General features: G+C 42.5%; 1 protein-coding gene across 1 annotated transcript in view; it reads right to left on the reverse strand.

Moving 5' to 3' along the window:
• Window positions 1-25199, reverse strand: part of Lrp2 (LDL receptor related protein 2) — a 163093-nt gene that overhangs the window by 122106 nt on the left and 15788 nt on the right. The window contains exons 2-4 of the mRNA XM_052182629.1: window positions 8590-8697; window positions 6755-6877; window positions 4547-4663 (exon numbers count right to left, since the gene is read on the reverse strand). Coding sequence (XP_052038589.1) covers window positions 4547-4663; window positions 6755-6877; window positions 8590-8697 — 348 coding nt within the window. The remainder of the gene's footprint in view (window positions 1-4546; window positions 4664-6754; window positions 6878-8589; window positions 8698-25199) is intronic.

Genomic DNA, 25199 nt, shown 5'->3' on the forward strand with positions numbered 1-25199 from the left:
CTCACACCAAAATCATTCCTATCTGGTGCTCAATAAAACAAAAATAATCTTTTTTTTTTAACCTCCCTGAAAACTGCTACTACTTTTGAGCAACCGCAAGTCACTTCAGTATATTAAATGAATGGCCCATAATTGGTGCATTGTTCTGATGTTTATCTAAGACTCTGCATGAGTGGTTTTGCTTGATGCTAATCCCATTACAAGTAAAATGGACTGCAGTTTTGAATCTTTCTGGTTCCTTTTTTAAAAAATGGGCAAGCTGTTTAATATCAGATGCCATTTTACAGATGAGTAACAAAATACCAGTGTGTGGTGGGTAGGGGGGCTATAACTATTTCAAGGCTTTTAACATAGGTAGACATATTCCTCAATGTGCAGGATAATCAAAAGAACCCGAGGCACATTAAAATATAGCAGGCAAAAAGGCCATAGGCATTAAGTAGCTCTTATGTCCTAGGAAATTCATATTGGTAGGGAGAGGTGCAGGATGCATGGCTCCTGCCTCAGTGTCCGTAGTTCTGGGGTCACAAACATGCTCCCAATGCCTTATCTCATAGATGATCCAGTTATTAGGACCTTCCTCCCATCCATCCTCACCTTCTCCACCTCCTTAAGAATATTCCTGCACATCACTCTTAGTTCTGGAAAGGAATTCCTGGAATGGATACAAGGTGTTCTGTCTCGGAGGGCAATGTGTTGGCTTTAGAAACTTGAAAGGCTAAGGATCATGACACAGAGGTCTGGTCTCTCTGGCAGAGCTACAAATAACAGAGCCAAGCTCCTTGGTCTTCAGATATTGGGAAAATAAATTCTCTGGGGTTTTTCCTACATCCGTTACTATCTGTGAGTGGTTTCTAGGTATCTGACAGATCAAGACTCAGTTTCTTATTTCTAAGAAAAGGGGAACAAGTCATAATCCTAATCTTGTTTTGGGTTTGTCCATAAGCAATGACTCCTGGGCAGAAGAACTGCAAAAAGAGAAAATGTGTCTGGATTTTCCTGAAGTCTCCTCTTCCTTAACCCTTGATCACACAGGAACATTAATGCAACTAGCAGCAGCTATGCCCGCAAACTCAGGTTGAAGACAGCTAAGGATCTGATGAAATGGATCTCAGCAATGACTTTCCCCAGCCCCTGACATCACAGGCATACAGACAGCCTGGCACACAACACGCCGTACAGAGGACTGCCGCTTTGCCGTAACACTCCCTTCCTGAAGGTCCAGGCAGCTATTCACTCTGCCCACCAGTCCACTTTCAACCAGAGCAGCAAAACGGTGGCTTTGCTCCGGAAGACATCTGACGTTGTTTGAAGACATTTGAGATGTCCTGATAGTGATGCACTACTGGCATCTCATAGACACTTCCTGCAATACATAGAACAGTCTAGAATTCTCAAATCCTGGTGTTAACTGATGCCAAAGTTGGCAACGTTAGATCTAGCTAATTTCCAGGAGACAGGAAAAAAAAAAAAAAAAAAAAACCAACATGATGAACAACGAAGAGGTGAAGGATATAAAGAACCAAATCCAGATTAGAAAATTCTAGAACAACTAACAGGACTTCCTCCTCCTCCTCCCCCCTTCCCTTTTCCCCATTCTCCCTCCTTCTTCTGAGTTTTATTTATTTATGTGTAAGAGTGTTTGCCTGGAATTTTAAAAAAATCTTCCTCGGTAAAAAGTCATAAAGAATAATTTTTTAAAATACAAACTATCAACCAGGTGTGGTAGGTTTTAATCCCAGTACTCAGGAGGCAGAGGCAGGTGGATTTCTATGAACTTGGGACAGCAGAGCTACACAGTGAGACCTTGTCTCAAAAAATAATAAAATAAAATAGCTACATACATTTCAAGTCAATAAATTTTTATTATAAATTTTCATTCCTAATACAAGGTATAAATTAGGGATGGTAGCATGTTCTTAACTCCAGCACTTTGGGAGACTCAAAGCTCAAGGTCACAGTAAGATTGAGGCCAGTCTGGGATGCATAAGACATGCCCTCACTGTCGGGCTATAGACTGGAGTCTGGACTCCTCTTTTAGAATCCCTGTGGAAAAGTGATGCTTATTACACCGATGTACAGTGATGGCCAGGTAGCTCCTGAATACCAGTTCCTTCTCTACAAGAGACTGCAACACTCTTGTGGTCCCCATACACACCCATACTGGCACTTTTCTAAAAGTTCTTGAAAGATATTTAACTACGGGTATGCCCGTGTGTCTGCGAGGGTGTGTATGCACGTGTGTCTGCAAGGGTGTGTATGCACGTGTATCTGCAAGGGTGTATATGCACGTGTGTCGGTGAGGGTGTTTAATATGCATATTTATATGCCCCTTAGGTCAGAGGCACCGCACCCCCGGTACTGGATTCCAGGCAGTTATGAGCTGTCTGAAATGGGTGCTGGGACCCATTCCAGCCCCACAACAGATGAAAGCACTAATGAGGAAGTCTGAAGGTTCCTAATGCCCTGATCTGGAGAATTTAATACATAAAAGCAAATACAATTTAACAAAGGAGTCATTGCAAAACTCCTTAAATATGTGAGGTTACTTAAGGCTTTTTTGTGCATGCACTGAGGAGTTCCTGGCATGTCTCATTCCAGAAACAGGGATCCTGACTGTGGATCTCTCTCCTTACCTCACAAGCACTTGCACAGAAAGAAAATCTCCATCTCAAAGACTGATTAAGGTCTGGGGAGATGGCTCAGTAGATAAATGACCAGCGTTCAATCTCCAGACGCCACATGGAGAAAACTTACCTCCTCTAACGCATGCGCGTGCGTGCGTGCCTGCGTATGCGCGCGCGCCCTTACTCTGTGTCTGTGTGTGTGTGTGCAATAAAGAAATGACTCAGCTGGGCGGTGGTGGTGCACGCCTGTAATCCCAGCACTCTAGGAGGCAGAGGCAAGCAGATTTCTGAGTTCGAGGCCAGCCTGGTCTACAGAGTGAGTTCCAGGACAGCCAGGGCTATACAGAGAAACCCTGTCTTGAAAAAAAACAAAATCCAAAAAACCAAAAAAAGACTCAAAAATCGCTGTCCAGATATTTTACAAAGTTTAGTCCCTCCCCTCACTCTCTTATTATCGTGGCTGTTCATCATCCTCACATCCTACCTGGTCCCCACCCCCACCCCGAGCCCATCCCCTCAAAGATCCAAAGCAGTTGTGCTAGCCACCTCAGCCTTGGCTGGAGGGTCCTCACATGGAAGTGCTCCACAGACTCTCAGCAGCCTTTTACTCTCTCAGAGTAGCATTCCTTTACCACAATTGGCAAAAGGCGCCATTTTCACACATTTGAAAATAAAGGAAAAAGACACAGTCCGTGGGCTGGTGGCACAAAGCCCTGGTGTTCTCTGTGAAAGATGGGCCTTTCTTCTGGTAGTAGCCAGATGAACCGGAATTCAAACTGAATCCGAGCACAGTGCCTATACCCTTTGAAGTTTTGTTCCTTTATTTGGAGAAGACTATTTTGCCTGCCCTGTTGTCCTACTAGCTGGAATTATAAAACTCAGAATTCACAAAATGCAACGATATGCCATACATCACCATTGTGTGGTAAAGGGCCTATTGCTTGCTTCACAAAATACCAAAGCTCTTGACATGAACACTGTATTGTTGCATCCAGACAAACACATGCACACACCTCACCATCCCTAAAATTGCCAGTGTCTGGCCAATTATATGCACAACATTCAAAATGAAAAGAAATAGACGACCGTTCCTTATCCTCCTGCCTCTGCGCTAGGATTACAGGTGTGGACCACCACACCTGGTTATACAGGGCTGGGAATCCAGCCCGGGTCATGCTGCATGCCAGCCACTCAACCAACCCAAAGTTGCAGCCCCAGCCCACACAGCGTCGTCTCACTGCATAACCCTGGCCAGCCTAAAACCTGCTATGTAGACACGGTGGCAGGCCTGGAACTCACAAAGACCTTATTGCTTCTGCCCCCCGGTTACACCCAGTGCCTACCAGTTTTGCATAAACCTCTTTGCTTTTTTCATAGTATGCAATGCGGCAGTTTCTATTTGGACTGTTATTATTTATACGCTGGGCAGAGAATACTATGACTTATGTCTTATTTTGTGGCAATCCATCACAAACTGATCTAAGTAACTTCCATCATACAGAAATACATTTTCAAAACCTAACTATTTTCCAAAATATTTTCTGGAAAATACAGAGTCTACCAAAAGAGAAAAACTGAGGAATTTTACCTCAAAACTTAACCAAAGCAGTTTAATAAAACTACAGATTTTGACCAAAAAATGAATGTTGTACTCAATTATTCAATAAGCTTGCTGAATTCTGTTAATGTTTAAAAGTTTCTTACTTCAAAAACTTGATGTTCTATAAGACAGGACAAACAGGATGTCTTGTTAAAAGAGAACTGCTATCAGACCATCGCGCCTAATCCACAAAAGAATCTGCCAAGAACTCTCAACAAGAGGCATATTGTGGGCATTTCTGTCCATCAACAAATCTAGCAAGTTGATTAAGATGCCAAAGGTGAAACCAAACACTGTGCAAAGACCGAAGCAGACTCACGGCAGTTTCTCTCGTCAGAGCCATCAGAGCAGTCGCTGACATGGTCACACCTGTATTTGATTGGAACACACTGACCATTGGAGCACGTCAGCTGCTGACTTGAGCACGTGGTCCCAGCTGCAAAGAAAAGAGAACTTTATTTACAGTTATTACCACATATAGGCTATACCACATGTATACCAAATATGAATAATGATACTGGAGGGGGGGACAAAAATAAGCATCTATTGGATGTACACTTCACAGGGACACGTGTGAAAGCAAAGGTATTTTGTCCTATAATTAGTTATTAACATGTGTTGAGGGCTGGAGAGATGGTTCAGTGGTTAAGAACACTGGCTGCTCTTACAGAGGTCCTGAAACCAGGACCTTCCAAATTCCCAGCAACCACATGGTGGCCCACAACCATCTATAATGGGAGCCGATGCCCTCTTCTGCTGCGTCTGAAGACAGCTAAAGTGTACTCAAATACATAAATTAAATTTAAAAAAATGTGTTAAATTTATGTGCAAACATAAATGTAAAAGGTGTATGACAAAGGGTGAATAAGATATGGGTATTAGGGACCGGAGAGATGGCTCAGCAGTTAAGAGCACTGACTGCTCTTCCCCAGGTCCTGAGTTCAAATGCCAGCAACCACATGGTGACTCACAACTTTCCGTGATGAGATCTGACTCCCTCTTCTGGGGTGTCTGAAGACAGCTACAGTGTACTTACATATAATAATAAATAAATCTTGTTTAAAAGATTGGTGAGGACAGGGGTAGAGAAGTAACTCAGTGGCTGAGAGCACTTGTTGCTCTTGTGAAAGATCCAGGGGTCAACTCCCAGTGCCCACAGGATGGCTCACGACCCCCCTGACACCTGTTCCACAGGACCCAATGCCCTCTTCTGGCCTCCTTGGGCTTCTGCACGCACACAGTGCACATAAACTCATGCAGGTAAACGCACATAAACACACATTAAATAAGTGACTAAATATCTTTTTTAAAAAAAGGAAATGGCAGCAGTGACTCACAGACACACAGGAAATACTTCCTGGTGTCACAGGAAGGAGTAATGTCACATGATCAGAGTTCCAGACCAGCCTCAGTGACTTTGCAGAGAACGGGAGATCACAGTGTGTGGTGAGGAGAGCAAAGGCAGTTTCCCCTCACACAGGAGGAGAACAGACAGACGGGGACAGTTCATACACTCAGCTGTGGGCGGGCAGCTAGCTGACCTAACTGGACAAAAGACGGTCACAAAATAAGCAGCTAGACAGCCTGAACAAGGACAGAAGGCTAGGACCGGGATAGGCAAGCTTTCCGCCCCAAGAACATTTTTAAGGGCCAGAAGGGAAGGTGTGGAAGCATCGTTGCTATCTCCAAGGAGGCCACTGGAAACCAACTTATGGCTGGCCAAGGGGTTTAATAGGATATTTGGTTTGGTTGTAGTCACAGCATGTCACTCTGTCACCCTGGTTGGCCTGGCAAGCATTATGTAGCCCAATGCCTCAGGCTCACGGCAGTCCTCGTGCCTCTGCTTGAGGAATGTGTGGGCTCCCCGGTCTAACTGGATCTCTGCAGCAGTGTCTGGCAGCAGGCCGCTCAGATGCCAAGCACACAATGAGTGGGAGGTACTGCTGGGCCTAAGAAAGGTTCTGGGACGAGTTAGCCAGGAACTGGAGAATGAGAGTGGCCAGTGAAAGAGACGGAAGAAATCAGGAATAAGATCCATGTACCCAGCACAGGTTCCAGAGGGACTGTGATTTCTTTTTGTGCCTGTGGATGACATCTTTCCCTCTGCTCACAGAAACCTATTTTAATAAAGTACAGGCAAAAAATATATATATATATCTGGGCCAAAGCCTAGCTTTGAGTCCTCATCAGCTCACAGAGCAAAGAATAACAGGACCACTCTGAGATCTGGCTCACTCACTACCACTATTTAAATTTTCTACTTCAAATTAAAGCTGGCAAGCTAACCAGTTCCAAGACTCTGGGCTCTAAGTCTGTAGTATAGCCACACTTTATATGACCGTGCCTGTGAACCAGATATTACCAGCATATCACCAGAGAGTTTAAGGTCCAGTGAGTGTTGATGAAGAATCAGCTCTCTGTGTGTCACCTGTCTACAGCAGACTAACTTGAGATGTCGGGAAAAAAAAACAAAAAACAAAAAACAAAAACAAAAACAAACAGAAAATCTTGCTCTAAAAACACTTACCGCAATTTTGCTGTTCGTCGGCGCCGTCGGAACAATCCTTATCCTGGTCACACACCCAGGAGCTAGGGATGCAGGTCCCCTCAGCAGGACACAGGAAGAAGCCCGATCCGCAGGACCTGGGAGCTGAAACAAAACCATAAAGGGGCATTTATGCAGGCTTGATACAGTAACAGCAGTGCTTGAAGAGAAGAGACATCAGCTCTTGCCGGACATGGTTGTCAGATCATCCCAGCAGCGGCATCCAAACAGGTAATCCCAAACTGAGACAAAAGTAAACGTACATACACACAAATCTAAAGCAGAATTGTCAAAATCTAATTTATGTAAAAAAGAGAAATGAACTAGTGTTTTTGCTACATTTCTAGCATCTAAGAGCGAAGTGTCACCGAGGATGGAAAGTACGTGACGTCTCAAGAGAAACCAAGAATGAAAGAATTCTTTCCACATTTACTTGCTTGAGTTCTGAGCCTTGACGCCTACCTCCTAAAAGTGAAGTAAATCACGTGTGTAAAAGAGCCATGTAATGCTAGCTGTCATCGTCACAGGCACTGCTGACGTCATAGTCATAGGGCGTCGAAATGTCTGAAGGCCTGGAGACTGCCCCTGTGTGCCTGCATCCTAGAATACTGTTTGAGCATTCTGCCCCCTAACCCCATTGCTTAAATAGTAAAAGCCCAGGAATCAAAGAGAATTAATCTATGATCGTGTCCTACAATTTCACATGCCAAAACCATAGCTCTGTTCATTCAAGGGATAACTCAGAAAATAAAGTATCGCCATCAATTAGGCACTAGTAGGCATGCGCAAGTTATCAGGCTCTTGGAGTGACATCTTGTGGTTCTGCAAGATCTACTTGTGTGAGGAAGTGTGAGGGCCCCAGACTCTTGTTCTTTCCTTCACTACCATTTCAAAGGTGTCACTGGGGCGTGACTGCTGCTCAGCTGTGCCATGGGGTGACCAGACACTCAAGCTGTCTCCCGTCTTCCTGACTGGGAGGATAACGCTCGTCTGCTGACCTGTCAGAATGAAGGACTCCGCAGCCTAGTGACTCATCACCTGTGACAGTCAGAGCATAGGACTTGAGGGTTAGGGCTGAAGTCAGGGGCCTGACAGGAGCGACCGTGTGGCCCGTAAGTGGCTCAACGACTGAGACTTTCCTAATATGGAATCTACTCAGAATATTCTAGCATCATTCTAGCATTATTGCTGAGAGCTATATGAAGAAATGTGTCAAAATGATTTAAAAGTCCTTAGGTAACTAAAGTAAATTTCAGGCTTAAAATAGTATGTTGTTTTTACCTAGATTTTTTAATAGCATATGTCCAAACTAGCCACTGTGATGGTCTTTGTGGTAATTCACAAGTTACTCAACATCTTTTTTTATATACAAAGAGGCTCTCTTCTCTCTCTCTCTCTCTCTCTCTCTCTCTCTCTCTCCCTCCCTCCCTCCCTCCCTTCCTCCCTCTCTCCCTCCCTCCCTCCCTCCCTTCCTCCCTCTCTCTCTCCCCTCCCTCCATCCCTCCCTCCCCCTCTCTCAACTACAGTAGCTCACATAAAATCTTCTGATTTACAAAATGTCCCCAAATTGCCAGCAACAGTAATTTTCATGCTTCAGAAAACCAAGTATAAATTTGTTCTCAGTAAAGGCCACAGTCACAGGCTCACAGCAAGGACCTGGTACAGCTCGCCTCCCTCCAAAGGGTGTAAAACTGATACTAATACCAGCTCAAAATCCTCAGCCCAGCCCTGGATCTGCAACTACAGCACAGCTCTTCTTTCTCTCATGACAGCTGAGCCGCTCAGAGCACAGCCAAGCCTGGCTCCTCATCACTTACGACAGCCAATTTCATCGGTGTCATCCAAACAGTCTCTGGTCCCATCACACCTCCAGGATGCAGGGATACAGTATCCATTGTCACAGCGGAAATTCCCACTGCCACATTCTGTAATAACAGAGAAACAGACATCATTGTTTCAAAACCTAAGCTATTGAGAGTCCATGTCTCAAACAACAACAAACCTTTAAGATATGTCACTACCAGAGGTGAGATGGGGAAGGGAAACCATGAGCAGAATGTGAGAAAAAATAGTTTAAATAAAAGAAAAATAAGATGTTTTATGAAAGAAATATAAGTTAGGGATGAAATAAAAAATATTCAACTATTTAGAAGCAAAGGAATGCAAATTATGTGTAAAATTGGGAAAGCAATTTCACACTGATAACATAAAAGACATTTGTTTGGATGTCTGCAAGAAGGCTATTTTCATACACAGAACACCTTGACATGACCTGTCCAGGAAGCAATTTGACAGCATGTACCTTGCTGTTTAAAAATGTTTACTTTGCCAGGCATGGTGGCATATGCCTTTAATCCTAGCACTCAGGAAAGATTTGGGACTTTCACATCTCTTCTTCCTAAGGAGTTGATCAAAGAACAACTTTTGAATCAAGATTCAACAAAGAATCAAGATTTGAAATATTTTCATCACAATATTACTCATAATAAACTAAAATATTCCTATCCCAATAACAAGAAAATCTGTACTTTCTTATATCTATGTTTTGATACATTAGGAATCCATGAAAACTTTGTCACTCTTTTTAAAACTAATGTGTATATTGTCAAATCAGACAAAGAAAGTTTCTGCAACCAGAGGGCACAAACCTGACTCCAAACCCAAGTGGCGGAGAAATTGTAAAGGGGACATGCCTTAAGCTCATCGAAAGAAAGAAGGAAGGAAAGAAAAAAGAAAGAAAGAAAGAAAAGAAAGAAAGAAGGAAGGAAGGAAGGAAGGAAGGAAGGAAGGAAGGAAGGAAGGAAGGAAGGAAGGAATCTGCACGACACTTAGAAAGTACAGAGAACTAATCTTACATTTGGAAATCCTGTAAGCTTCCCCAATATCTAGCTAGCCAGTGACCTTCCCAAACATTTTGTGCCAAATCAAAAAAATTTTCAAAGAGGGCAGCCAACATGAGCCTAGCTTGGAGATAATCCAAATTTATTTCACAAACCCAAGGAAGGAGTACTTTTCAAAATTGGAAAAATAATTTTATTTTCTTTCTGTATTTAAGCAATCATGTTAAATGAGACAATTCAGGTTTCTGGCTATAATTAACCCCACCTTCACTAAATATACAGATCAATTACCTACTCCTAGAATAAATAAACAAGATGTTATCCTGACTTGTGTGAATCAACAGCAAGATATAAACAGAGTTAAGTGATCTATTTCTAGGGGATATAGGCTACTTTGTTCACGGAGTGTTCAAATCTGATTGTCTGGTAGTGACACCCTGATTTATAATGTATGCTGCAAATGGTCAGAAACTTCCCTTGGCTAAATGGTGGTACCGAGTGGTACAGGCGTACATACACCCAAATACCTTCTATAGCCTAATGCATGGTGGTGGTTGGTGGTGCGGGTCTCTTATCAACTACCTTTAAAACACAACAACCTCCCTTGCAGAAATGCCCCTAAGGAATGTACAAATTCACTCTGGAATCCCAGAGCTCCTCATTGGATTTTGTTCTCCAAAGCAATATTTCCCTGGGAGATTAGGGGCTTTGGAGGTTCAGCTATTAACACAACATATATTAAATCACCTTTATCAATCAGCTCTATTGTTAGTAATCCAACATAATACATTTGCAAGTTTAATGCATTTATGTCCTTAATAGTTAATCACTCTTGATTGAAAAATCATAGTCTCTGTAAAGGACAATCTCACCAGAGTTTTACATTGTTGCAGAAAGGAAATTGCCTGTTTTGAAAATACACCTAATTAATACTATTTCTTGAGATGTTTTCAATTCCAAGCCAACTGAGCTTTGGTTTTGTTTAATTTAATTTTGCTAACATACCAGAGTAAACATTATTTTAAAACACTTAAAAGTCCATTATTTAAAATCACACATAAAAATTGAAACTGGTAGGAAATATTGTACTATAGGTCTTAAACTCTAGGTCATGATTTCCAGTTTATGCTCCAATCGTTCCATTATCTAAAGTAAAACCCAGTTTACTCAGTTTATCAGCATTTCCATGATACTTTGTCAAATTCATCTTTTCAGTGGGAACTTGCCTGCCTGTTATAACTCTCAAATGACCATTGTTTGAAAATATCTCTCCAGAAAAAAACAAACAGACACTTGATCATTGCTGTGTGGAATCTCGGCCAAAATCCTTTGCTGGTGTCAGAAGTGTAGTTCACTCTACTGTGAAGAAAATGTGTGTTGTTTTAAAGCCAGCTGCTGGTGGAAAGGTCTAGATTAGATCTTGATTACCATCTCAGGCACCCCCAACTTCAATTGGTTCCTGTGTATTTTTGTGTGTCTTGTATTAATGAAGCAACCTTAACTCACAGCCCTGAAAAGGTCCCGAATTAATCCTTACAGCAACCTTGAGACACATACTGTGCTGCAAATTCAGGTACAGAGTGCTTCAATAACATAGCACTCAGCAGCAAATAATATAAAGAAATTACTTAAATCTGACAGCTTCATACCAGTGAACAAGACACTGCTCTGTATTCTTTTCATGCACACCCAATTATTCCAAACTCAAAAATGAATGTGGGGTTTTCATTTATTTTCTAAACTTGCTATCTAGCATTATTGAGTTTGTGAATCAGAGTGGTCTGAAATCCACAGAACTCATACCCTGGTAGTAACGGAAGTGTACTCTACTTAGAAAGTAATATGGCAGTAAGATTTGGGGAAGCTTTGAAATCTTTGCAGTAGTCAGAAGCAACTAAGGGAAATTCAAAGGGAATTTTGATACATCCTGGAAATGTAAATCAAATGAATGTGGGGATGGATTTCACAACTTTGGAGCCCATTGGCGTTGGTATTGGCATTGGAAAAGACAAGTTTTCTTCACGTAGTAGAATCCCAAGCTTCCAGGCCTCAGTGTAGGACTATGGAAATGTTAAGATAAGAACTGGGAGGCAGATAGTGTCCAGGAGGTAAGAAGTCATTGTTCATTCTCCTGGGACAGCCACTGGATTGAGTAGGTCACTCCACTATCATTTACAGTCTCAGGCAGGGCGCTGTGCACTGTGGGATAATGAAGGCAGGTCAGGAAATCAGTAACAGATCAATGAATGGGAACTTCTAATCTCGAATTTAGTGAACTGAACCCAGGTATGTTGGCACATGTCTGTAATACCAACCCTAAGGAGGCTGAGGCAGGAGAATCTCTCAGGTGAAAAAGCAAAACCAAGTCTCATGAAATCTGCACCATGCTTTCAAGGTTGGCCTAAGGCTACAACGTATCAGGCCTGGGCTAGCCTGGCCTGCTTAGCATAGCTCTAAAGAAAGTGAAAAGGAAACAAATGGAATAATTTGAAATGAAGACTATGAAGAAGTTGGGTTTTCAGTTATTTGTGTGTATATGGTTACATACATGTGTACATGCGTGTATATACAACATGTGCATGTAGGAATATACAAACATACAGATCTCCAGAGCTAGAGTAACAGGCAATTGTGAGCCACCTTATATTGGTTCTGGGGCTCAGAGTTAAGTCCTCTGCCAGAGCAGTGTGTATTCTAAACTGCTAAGCCATCTCTCCAGATCCTATAAAAAATTTTTTTAAAAGAGAAGACAATGGACCATTATACTAACCTTTCATTCTTTTATCCTAATTTTATGATGTGCATGTATGAGTAAGTGTGTGCATGTGTGTACATGTGGGTGTGTTCGTGAATGTGCCTTTGCTAGTATTATGTGACTGTGTGCATGTGTGCGTACACATGTGCATGTATATTTGTGTGAGTGCAGGTGCCTGGGGGGCCTCTGGAATTCAAGTTGCATGTGGTTGTGTGCTGTTCATTGTGGGTGCTAGGAAGCAATACTCAAGCTGAACCACCCAGACCCTGATCCTAATTTTTTTAGGTTGCAATTTAAATGGTTATTGTACATGATTATGCATTAGCCGCTTTCATGGACTTTGTTCCTAAGTATCTGACTTCTGCAAGTGCCTTATTAACACACTGGGCTCAGATAAAGAATCCCAAGAGTTTATAGACTAGACCAAGGATACAAAAGAATTTCAGGCCCCATTTGGTATTCTGTTATGGAAACCAAGCAGCTAAAATGCTCCACAGAAACTGAGGAGGTGGCTCTGCTTCGGTTCCGTTAGGGAGCTGTTTACCAGTTGCCACTAGGCTGTGCAGGATTGTCCACATGATTTGTTACCTCGGCTGTCACTGAAACAGCACAAAGTTATAAACAGATAACCTTAAATCTCCAAAGGAGACTGACCTCGTGTGTAGGTCAGAGGTGCAAATTATACGGAATCATCACTCATTATAAACATTAGAGATACATCTATCAGTGTCAAGGGATTTGAAATGAAGGACAGAAAATGTGAACAAAACTTATGAATGAATCAGGGAATTGCTGTACACTTGTTCTGAGTTCTGTGAAGGCGGAACAGTCACTGTGATTTATTTAGCTGCATACATTTTGAAAACAGACACATGAACTTCCCCAAGGGAATGTGTTTGGGAGGAAAAGCAGGTGTTAAGAGGATCTGGGGGGGAATGAAGGATTTGGGTTAGAAATTACTCCACTGTATTGACTTGAGACAATGTTCCATTGACTGCCATTTGCCGCTCTTCTAAGAGAATTCATGAAAGGGATATGGTTAAAAGAATGGCATTTGGGAGAGGCGGGGAGGAGGAGACGGATGATGTCTGAGTTCGATCCCCAGAACCCATGTAGAGGGAACAGATTCCTGGAAATTGTCTTCTGACCTTTGCACATGTGCCATGGTACTTACATGTACACACACACACACACACACACACACACACACTTTAAAATAGGAAGAAATCTTTTTTAAATTTTAACATGGGGATATGGCTCAGCCGTTAAGAGTACTTATTACTCCTGCAAGCACCTAGGATTCAGTTCCCAGCATCCACACAGTGGCTTACAATCAGTCATCAGTAACTCCAGCTCCAGAGGGTCCAGTGCCCTCTTCTGACCTCCGCTGGCACCAGGCAGGCACATGATACACATGCATACGTGCAGGCAAAACACTCAGACACATAAAACAAAAATAAATCTGAAAATGAAATTTTAAAACAGGAACCAAGGAACATGTCAAATTCACTACAGCCACAAAATAAAATTCCTGATTCCTATATGCAAAACACTGTTTTAGCATTTATGGAAGAAGGGCTCTTCTTCAGAGATTACAAACCATTGGGAACATGTTATTCAGTACCCAGAGCAGCTACTTTTTATTAGGTACATATGCATAGACATTGGACCCACTGTGTAAATGATGTATTCTTACTATTTTTTAAGATGTATTTATTTTATTTATGTGAGTACATTGTAGCTGTCTTCAGACACACCAGAAGAGAGCATCAGATCCTATTACAGATGCCTGTGAGTCATCATGTGGTTGCTGGGAATTGAACTCAGGACCTTTGGAAGAGCAGCCAGTGCTCTTAACTGCAGAGCCATCTCTCCAGCCTCCGATATATTCTTATTTAATAGAAGCCTCTATGGTACTAACCAACTTCCCCACAGCCACAAAGGGAAAAAATATCTGCCTAGTTCAGACTCTCAACAGATCTTAGGGTAGATAAGGGCAGAGTGATAAGGCCTGCATCAGAGGGAATCTATTACAGAATGGTGGACAGAGAACAGAAGAAATGTTGGAAGTGATGGCTGGCGCACACCTATGAGTTTGGCACTCAGAAGGCTAACCTGGGCTACATAGGAAGATTCTCTCTCAAGCAGAATAGAGGGGAGGGGGAAGGCATCATCACATGAGTAGCAGTGGCCATGGTCACCTGTTTGGGGGCTATGTTATAACTCTGGGAAGATAAGCCTAAACTAATGCCCACCCATGGCCATGGGGACGTCACTTCTCAGACTCTGCAGAGCAGGGACCAGAGTAGCCTGCTGGAAAGTCCCCAGCCCGCTGGCAGCAGAGGTAGGTCTTACCTTGTATCCCTCCAAAAGCCCCAGGCCGGATCCAGAACACGTGTTTGCATGGCAACTGTTAACATGGGGTTCAGACACCCTAGGGACCTTGCCCAGCAACCCCCCACCCCCCAGAATTCAGCTGTAGGGTCAGTTCAACTTCAAAATCCTAAATATTTATCTTAGTAGTTAGTAGCTAGGCTTTCACACAGTAAATGCCGGCAGAATAGGATGCAGCCTTTCTATGTGCGCAATGAGATGAGGGGACAAAGCCATCATCCTTTAGACCATATTTTCTTCTTTTTCATCGAACCGTTAGTCAGTCTCCAGCCTTGCTCTCCCTTTGCGGAGGTCTCTCATACACCGCTAGTTTTTTCATTAAGCAACTCCCACCCTGCAATCAGCCTGTCTGTCAGCACTATGGAGCATTGTAAATTAAGTAAGCCACACTTCTCAAGGTTTCGGGGGAAGAAAGGAGGCTATTGGCACTGAGACGAGACAGTTACTCATCTTCCAGAAGAGCCCTGAGCAACGCAAGTGTCACAGCCCCCTGGCACCGCAGCTCTGACCTGGGCAATGTTAAGAGTGCCCAGTGTGCCGCCGTCTCAACTTCAGAATCACGAGCTAGCAGGACCATCCCCCAGAACCACCAACTCAATCTCTAAGCAGCTTGGCCACTCAAAGTTCAAAATGCCTTAGCATGAAAGATCATCTAAGAAAGCCCCTAGCGTAAATTCCTCCCCTTCCAAAGATAATAAAATTTCTCAAACAGCAAGTGCACTCCTTCCCACCCATCAATAAGATCTGAGATTGGGAAATATCCCGCCGCCGCAGCTGCTGGTACCAGTAACGTGAAATGAACTCCCCTGGGAGGGCGATAAAGAATCTTAAGTTGCAGGGAGGCCTGTTTCACCCTGGAATGCTCCAGAGCATCTGGGCTTTCCCATTCTAGGGGAGGGAGAGGTCGGGCCAGGAAAGCAAAGGGCAGACATCAAAACTTCCGAAGGACTTCTTGAGTAATGTATAGAAAGGATCGTCGCTGTGAACTGAAAAGCCTTAAGCGCACCGTCCTAAGGGTGAAGTCATCAGAAGCAGATAACTTTTCCCATTACCCTCTCCTCACTCTCAAAGAAGATGTATCTAAGTTGGATATCCGGTACGGGTCTAAAATATCCTCCCAGCCTGAAGCAAACTAGCAGAACTGGGTCCCGTGGTTTCCCTGCTAGTCTTAAATTCCCTGCAGCACTTTCCCTAACTGCTAAGCCGGAAGGGTCTGTAGAGGGACTCCCAACACACAGAAGAACAGTAAGCCTCAAACCTTCCTCTCCAGTATAAGAAGAGAACCCTCATAGGATGCTGAAAAGAACACTAACAGGAAAATTTAAGATTGTCTGCTGCCGCCCCCCCATAAATAAGGATGCAATGAATCAAACTACTTCAGAAAAGGGTAACATGCTCTTCAACACTTGATGATTTAAAATACTCTGGGGGGGGGGGGGAGGGGGGAACACCAAAACTATAAATCACACCTTCACACACAGACTAAAGCTGTTTTCCAACTCTAATCATTTAAAGGATTTCTATCGGCTTCCCAAATATTGCAATATTATTAGAAAATAGAGGGAATCAAACATTAAAACCAAAATTAGTTATTTGTGAATAATGAAAGCACACTTCAAAAGCAGGCAGGTTCTTGATGAAAGGTTTTCAATGGTTCAACGGAGAAGCCCAATGCACCACAGCATCACAATATCAAGCCAGAGTTGTTCTGGTTCACTGTGCCAAGTATTGAACTATCAATAAAAAATATGTGGGTGCATGTGTATTAAAACTTCAGGCAGGACTTTGACCATCCTAGCAGGCAGGTAAAATGAGCAGACCTCCACATTTAAAAAAAAAAAGAAAAAAGTTTGCTGTTACCAAAAAAAGAAAATAATAATAATAATAAAAGAAAAAAACCTGATACTTTGTTGGAACTGGGAGACTGGCTCAGTGGGTGAAAGGGCTTGCCATGCAAGTCTGACAATGAGTTCAGTCCCCAGAACCAACATAAAAAGTCAACGCAGGGGCACACAGGGTTTAGACAGAAGGGCTCTCACTTCTAGACACTGAATTCAATGCCTGAGCATCCAAGCACTAGCCGTGCGCTGAGTCACACAACTAGTATCTTGCACCTTGACTTCAAAAAAGAACAAAATAGCAATTCAACCTTCTTGACTCTGACCCATGTCATTGCTTTGTGCCTTTATCAGTTATAAATCGCACGGTAAGGGCTAAGTGACGTCTCATTCAGAATGTATTTTCAGAAAATATATATCAGGAATTCACCCACACTTTTCTTTATACTTAGTACACTACACTGTTATCCGTTTATCAATAGTTATACTAAATATAAATGTAATTTTAATTAAAGAGAAAAAACTTCAGGTTATGAGTGTAAGTATAAAGGTAGTTTTAATATCAATCTAAATGTAATTTTAATTAAAGAGAAAAAAAAACTTTAAGTTTTTCAGGTTGCAGCCTCAAGTCATTCAGCCCTGGCTTGTTTTGACTGGACTCAAATAGCATTTATAGGTCTCCAAATCACTCCCAGGCCCTATAAATGTCATCACGTCTTGTTATGTGGTCATGATGACACAATTCAAAGGCTTGTTGACACAAATCTCAGCATTATTTCACCAGCTGATACCCATGCAGGATAAAATGCCACTCAGGTTTCTGCCTATTTGTGGAGAATGTATGCTGCCCCAATACTAATAGCTGCTTCAGTAAGTTGAGATTATCTGGGATGTCTGCCACAAACAGGAGAAAAAGAAAAAGATAAAATGACATTTCCTACTATTTTACCCAATGCATTAAGTATCATTAGAAATAAAAGAATGTGTTGCCATTATTATAACTATAAGGTTTAAACTCTGTTATTACAGTTATTTATTTATAAGGGGGAGGCAAGCCTTTGCCACAGTGTGATTGTGGCGGTCAGGGGAAAACTTGCAGGGGTCAAAGCTTTCCTTTCACCTGTGGTTATTCAGGTACCAGGTTAGCAACAGCACCTTACTCTCTGAGCCACACACACACACACACACACACACACACAATCAATGTAAAGTGTTTAAAAACCACTAAGGATATACATTAACTATATATATATTATCAGCCTTACATGGTAGAAAAACACAATTGCAAAAACATCCTCCCTGAATGGATATTCCTTTACAATACACTGAAAGGAAAACTTAACCATTCTAAGACATTATACATCACTTTGTTTCTGACTGAACATGAATAAGCATAGACATCCAACTTCTCCTCCTAAAAGAACCGTGAGCCTGTAGCCATGACCCCATCACTGCTACTAAAACAGAGACCTTAACGTGGTCTCTCATGCCTGCAATCTAAGAACTTGGTAGCCTGAGACAAGAGAACTGTCTTGGCTCTCTACTAAGTACCAGGGTAGCAGAAGCTACAGTGAGACCCTGTCTCAAATATAGACAGACGGAAGGACAGAAGGACGGACAGACGGATAGATGGATATCCTAATGATTCTTCATACCACAAACATGTCCAAACCAACAAACACATATTGACAAGCAGAAAAATAGTTTGAGATTGCTGATAATTGTCAGCAAATGTGACCCTCTTTACAGAGAATTCATTCTCTTCCAGTGAACCAAGTCAACTAGTCAAGATCCATCTAGAATCTAAGAAATGAGGGCGAGTCAGTCCTTCCTGACAAGGCCATGTGGACTTGGCACTTCCTAAGGTTCCTTGGTAGTTAGAAAGGAGAAAAAGCATCTTAAACTTAAAAGGCTCTTCCAATAGTCCAATAATTAGAGCCTTATCTAATCAAGGGATCCCACATCCACTTTCCTATCTGAAAATCCATTCTCTCTCCTTTGGCCTGCCAGGAATTTTTGACCTCCAAAATCTGCCCCCATGAATTTCCAGAACATTTTAATGTTTCCCATGGCCATGTGCAATATGCCCTTGGTGAAGTAGGAAGCCCATGAGGGAACTGTAATGCCCTCGTGGTCATTTTCAATGCTCAAATGCCTTCCCTGAAGCTTGGTGAAGCAGACAGGTGCCTAACATCAGACATTGTAACAGGCTTTTGTTGCAGCCAAAAGTCTCATCAGGTTGAGTGTCTTTCTATGAAAAGCATAGAGCAGTTAAAATATAGTCAAAAAAGAGAACCCAGGAACCTCTCTACAGAAGTATAGTAAATCTTAGAATTAACTAAAAGAAAAGGCCCTGGAGAATACTGTGCAGGTAATGACTTCCAAGGCTTGAAGAGAAGCAACCGACAAATAAATGTGTTTGTTGCACCACTGCTTTGAAACCTTACTCTGTGAGTTATGAGTCAAGCGGTCCCTTTCACTGGAAACAGAGGATTCACCAATTCGGCCCAAACAGGACTCAGATGTCCAGGCACACATCCATACACAGCAGCCCTCCGGCACAGGCTTTCAAAATAAGGGGGAGGGCACTTTGTGAAGATGCTGTATACAGTCATGCTTGGTCTCATCGCTGAGTAAGTCAGGAAGTGTAGGTGTGCTTCCCTCCTTACAGACTCAACTACCACTGAATGTGAAATCATTGTTTCTTTACGTGTGAGTTCACACTTTGCTTCTTTCACTCAGCCCCTCGTAATCTAAACGCCACCACCAGCTCTTCCGCGGAGTGCGGAGGCTAAGTGGAAATTGCCAGATGGCTCTGCCCTACTGATAAAGCCCTGTAAACTTACAGTAGGGTAAGGGAAGGGCACCAGAGTAGCAGAGCAACTGTTCAGGGTTAAGTCCCTGACATCACACACCCCAGACTCAGACCCCAGCTCCACCTTACTCTCTGAAAGTCATGTTACTGTCGGTGTCTGGTTTTCCTCAAAGCATAGTGATAATAAAAGCTCTTGTCCATGGTGTTAAAGGCAGCGTGAGTCGTATGGGCCTGGGGCACGGGCAACAGGAGACAGAAGAGCTGCTAGATTCTAGACAAGTGTTTCCCTATTCTTTAAATTCTACATATTGTATCTCTGTGATGTGCATTTTTGTTGTTGTTGTTATACATATTTACTTATCTCTGGCTCTTCTTTATTCATAATCTACAGCTAATTTGAAACCCTTTTTTTATATCAACTAATTATAATATCTGAATCTCAAATGCTGTCACAGAAATTTAAACATTATGTTATATTCATTTAAAATGATACTCTTAACTAAACATTTCCTACTGATGAAATTGACAGTTATAATCATAACAACACTGAACTAGAAAAAGTAAAATAAATCCACACAGAAAACTAGTTTCCAGATATGCACTGATTCCAAACACTTTCAAAAATATATCTCCATGGAGCGCACTATGTTAAGCTTGATGTTTTTAAAACATTACAATAGTTACATTCCAAGTGTTAAGTAGTTCTGGCTTGATGTGTTCTTTTTAAAGGCTAAGCATAGAACTAACTCAGAAAGTCCTGCTTGTTAAATGTTCCAGAACTCTGAAGGCAGAACGGTTCAAGGCCTGGCTTGCTACAGAGTAAGTTCTGGGATAGCCAGAGTGATAGAGTGAGGCCCTGGTTCAGAAAACCAAACAGCAACGAGTCCAGGCTCTAATGCTATCACTACCATTATTTCAAAACCAGAGAAGGAACACATATTTTTTTCAAATAGTATTTCAAGCCATCTTTATAAAAAAGATGGAGAGATGGCTAAGTTGGTAAAGCATTTGCCACACAAATCAAATCCTTGATTTCCATCCCCTGCACCTACATTTAAAAAAAAAAAAAAAGCCAACTAAACAGAAGTGGGAGCCTGAAATTCCAGAACAGGAGAGATGGGAACCAGAGGATCTTGGGAGCCTGCTGAACAGTCAGTAAGCTCCAGGCTCAACAAGAGACCCTGTTCCAAAAAAAAAGAAGGACATCAGTTGAGGAAGACAACTGACATCGTATTCACCTCCACGCACACATATGCATGTGTGCACATAGAAGCACACATACATACAAAAAAGAAAAAGAAAGGAGAGAGAGAGAGAGAGAGAGAGAGAGAGAGAGAGAGAGAGAGAGAGAGAGAGAGAATCGGGTCTCTATACTTCCCAACTTACACTTCTTCAAAGCTGCCCAACCTCTCAGCTTAGTCAAATGAAATCCTCTCTGCTGTGGCACTCCCGTGACACACCCTCCTTTAAGACTCAGTTCAAATATTCCACAAGTGGAGTCTGACTTCCTTGCTGTGCAAACTGGATTACATCATCCCCTTTGCTGTGCTCCCAAACCTCTGGTACAGCACAGTGTTGGTTCCCACGTCTCGACATCTCTGTCTAACTGTTCCTGACACAACATGCAAATGCTTGTGTAATAAACACACCAGGAATCAGGCTTACCTTCCACGCACCTGTACAACATCTTGATGAGCTTCTTGTAATCTCATTAAATAAGAAATGATTGGGTTTTGTATATAGCCCATGCCAGTCACAAAGGCAATCCTCCTGCCTCAACCTCCCAAATCCTAGGATTGGGCCAGCATGTGGTTGAATGAGGGGATCCCACAACAGGTAGCAAATGTTGATCCCTTGCTGTGGTCAGTACGCCCTGCCTAAAGGCTCTCACAGAATCAAGTGTTCACCCTCATGTACCAGAGGCCATAGAGCCCTTTGATTAGACCTGTGGTTCCAACCAGGATTAGAGACATAACAATAAATTACAGAAAGACAAACTGACAGAATGCATGTCCAGGACACACAAGATGGAAACACTAACTCTGCTGAGAAAATTGAATCTTTCCGTAGCTTGGCATTGGGTTTTCACCTTGAAGAATATAAAGAACCAAAGCCTTCTTGGGAGCAGGCAGGCAAGTGCCTTGTTTTCTAACATTGCTTTGTCTGACAGCTCCACTTCCTTTAAAAAGCTCCGTTTTTCCCCCTCAGCAGTTTCTATGGATAGAGAATTTGACAGGTGGTTTCTTCATTTCAAAAGCCCACAGTACAGAGGCCCCTCCCCCTCCGCAGCACTGACCCAACCAGGAACTGGTCAAATGTGAATAATTTGGGCACCAGGTTCCCTGTGGGGCCAAATGTTCACTGAACACTCACCGAGTGCTTGTACCTTGCATGTTCACAGTGACCTTTAACTACTCCTAGGAGGCAGAAATTAAAATCAACATTGTACAGTTGGGGGAAACTCGGGTTCAGAGTGCAAGTGCCTCTGGACAGCAACTCCAAGCTTAATCTCCAAGTCACAGCCTATATCCCAAACACAAGAAAAGGTCTGGCCCCGGGTTTACTCAGTCCATAACAGACCTGGAGATTAGGGATTAGGGAGGGGCTGGGAGTCCCCGTCAGGGAGCGTCTAGAATCATAAAAAGCCCAAAGTGTGGCTTGGTAGAAAGAGCTTTAAACATATTCGGCTGGTTTCATCCCATTCCTACAAAGCAGGCCATGTGTGTACAGTACACATATTCATGTGGATGGATAGTCTGTGTGATGGGGGTGTGTACAATGGTGGAGGCCGTGTGTGTACAGTACACATATTCATGTGGATGGATAGTCTGTGTGATGGGGGTGTGTATAATGGTGGAGGCCATGTGTGTACAGTACACATATTCATGTGGATGGATAGTCTGTGTGATGGGGGTGTGTATAATGGTCAGAGACCCACCTTAGGAATCTTCTTTAATCACTCTCTACCTTAGTTGCAGAGACAGGATCTCACGGACGGACTAGACTAGCCGGGGATCCTCTGGTCTCTATCTCAAAATGACTGAGTTATGTGCCTAATCTAAGGCGAGATACCATTCATAGCTTTGAAGAAACCCTGGGGATTCCCTAAAAAAAATAAATGGCCAGGCAGTGGTGGCTCACACCTTTCATCCCAGCACTCGGGAGGCAGAGCCAGGTGGATTTCTGAGTTCGAGGCCAGCCTGGTCTACTGAGTGAGTTCCAGGACAGCCAGGGCTATACAGAGAAACCCTGTCTCAGAAAAACAAAACAAAACAAAACAAAACAAGACAAACAAAGAATGGAAGTGATTTTAGCATAGAGTTATTGCAAATGTGTATAAATAGTTATAACTCAAATATTTCTTCCTGATTCATACCCTCTGTCCTAGGCTATGAATCGCCCACATTCAAGCCTTTCAGAAAACGCAGTGGTGTCCTAGGACACAGTATACAGTTTTATAATATTCTGGTTCACATTTTATCTTAGTCTAGGACGTGTTGTTTAATGTCTAGCTCAGTAACTTAGCCCATGGTTATATCACTGTGGAGGCTAAAACGAGAATTTGGCAGTGTCGTTTGTATATTTTCAAAGCATAATTGAACTTTACCAACAAATGTGGTCAATATAGGCTAACAGGCTAGGAGGAGAGAGGTTCCTTTCAATGGTATGGCAACGTGCCTAGTGTGTTCTTGGTCCTGTTTTTATTTTTATTTTTTTGAATTATATCCTGTCCCTGCTAGGAATGGTAGTACATGACTGTAATCTGATAATCCTAGCACCTGCAACAAAGAAGCAGAAGAACCAGGAATTCAAGGTCAGTCTCTTGTAATATAGTGAACTTGAGGCTAACTTGGGATACATGAGACTAAATATAGAGATCTATCCTTTAAATGGATCTCTGAAGACGTCCTCTAAAGTTTACTTTTAGGGCTGGCAGGATGGTTCAGTGAATGAAGGCATCTGCCACTGACCGGAGGACCTGAGTTCAATCCTTAGAATTATTCAACTCCCACAAACTGTCCTCTGCCCCCCAGCTCATGTCACAAACATGCACACATACAAAGAGAGAGACAGAGAGAGAGACAGAGACAGAGAGGGATGTAAAAAAATGTAAATTTAGTCTAGTCAAGAATCAAGGCCTGTTTCATTACATCACCATTACATCACTCATGCAGTTCTGACAAAGGAAACAGCTTCAGATAACTGGACACAGAAGTCTTTCTTACAATGTTCTGTGTTCCCTGAGTCTCCTAGTGTCACCATGATGTGGTTGACTTAAGTTTCTCCTAAATCGGTGTTTTGAAATGTGCAAAGATGAAGGAGCAGAGTCCTGACTTTTCTTTAAAACACTATAGTAAGTTACCCTGGTGTGTCCTTCTCAAATGAAAGCCAGTTTGAGCACTCACGTCATTAAAGCAAGCACAGCAGAAAGTGGATGAAGCAAGGCAGAGACCATCGCTAATCCGCCATCAAAAAAAAAATAACCCAGAGAAGAGTCTTTCATCTTATGTGTACAATTTACTGATTTGGTAACTTATTTACAAAATGGATGGAAATCGTTAACTGGGAGTTAATTGATTAAAGTCACCTGATTACCACAGTTAATTAACCACACTAACTTCTAATCACACTAACAACTAATCATTTCCCAGGTAGGTGTCAGGGAGTAATTTCTTGAATAAAAATACCCTCCCCCCCCCCCCCCCGCCCTTCTTGAAGGGAGACTCGAGTTTTGTTTTGTTTTTCAAATTCCAATCTAAGAATGAATGAAGATCTTTTTTCTTAAATGGCTATACTGAAAGGGCTTCCATCTTTCCATAGCCTCCCTTCCCCCACCCTCCATTATAATAAAGGAGATCCAGCCGTGCGACTTTACTGACCATGTCATTTTGAATTACTTCAAAACCCAGCAGAGCACACTTCTTGAATAAAAATGAACGAATGAAAGGCAATTGAGACTTTTATCTAGGAAAGTAAATTTCCAGAAAGAAAAAACAGAGAGAGACTTAAAAATACTTCATTTATAGGGACTGGATATAAAGGATAGCACAAACAAAAGAATGGGGCACGGGCTGAACTATTCTAATCCTGACTGTGCTAGTTGTTACACTAATATACACATATATTAATATTTATAGGGGTTGGGTATAGCTCAATGATAGAGCACATACTAGCATGCAAAGGTCTGCCTAGTATATTCCCAAATGATTACAGTAATGTACACACAAATAATTTAGTCTCTTTTAACATAAAGTCAACCTGCAAAACTGTATTCATTTTTACAGACATAAAAAACGAAGGTCAGTGGGGTAGGGTGGTGCACAGCTTTAATCCTAGCACAGAGGCAGGCAGATCTCTGAGTCTGAGGACAGCCTGGTCAACAGCCATGACTACATAGTGAGACTAACAACAATCTCAAAAGATTAACAACAATTTCCCACCCCTGCCACAAGAAGTGGTGTGGGCTTTAATCCCAACACTTGGGAGGCATGGGCAGATCTGTGAGTTTGAGGCTAGCCTGGTCTACAGTGTGAGCTCCAGGACACCACAGCTATAGTGAGAAACCCTGTCTCAAGAAACAACAAAGAGGTTATGGGCTAAGAAAGCATGCATGCTACAGAGGCAATCAGAACTAGCCCAGGATGCTCCCTATCTCTTCTCTTCAGTTCTCAACTGGTGGGTCTATCAGTTCGTTTCTAAAGAGAGCCTGTGCATGTGAAGCAGGGATGTCTGGAGGACGTCACTTAGACCCCTACAGAGTACTGGGGTTTAAATAAAGACCCAT

The sequence above is a fragment of the Apodemus sylvaticus genome, chromosome 5, assembly GCF_947179515.1.
Source record: "Apodemus sylvaticus chromosome 5, mApoSyl1.1, whole genome shotgun sequence".
In the NCBI taxonomy this organism is placed as follows: Eukaryota; Metazoa; Chordata; class Mammalia; order Rodentia; family Muridae; genus Apodemus; species Apodemus sylvaticus.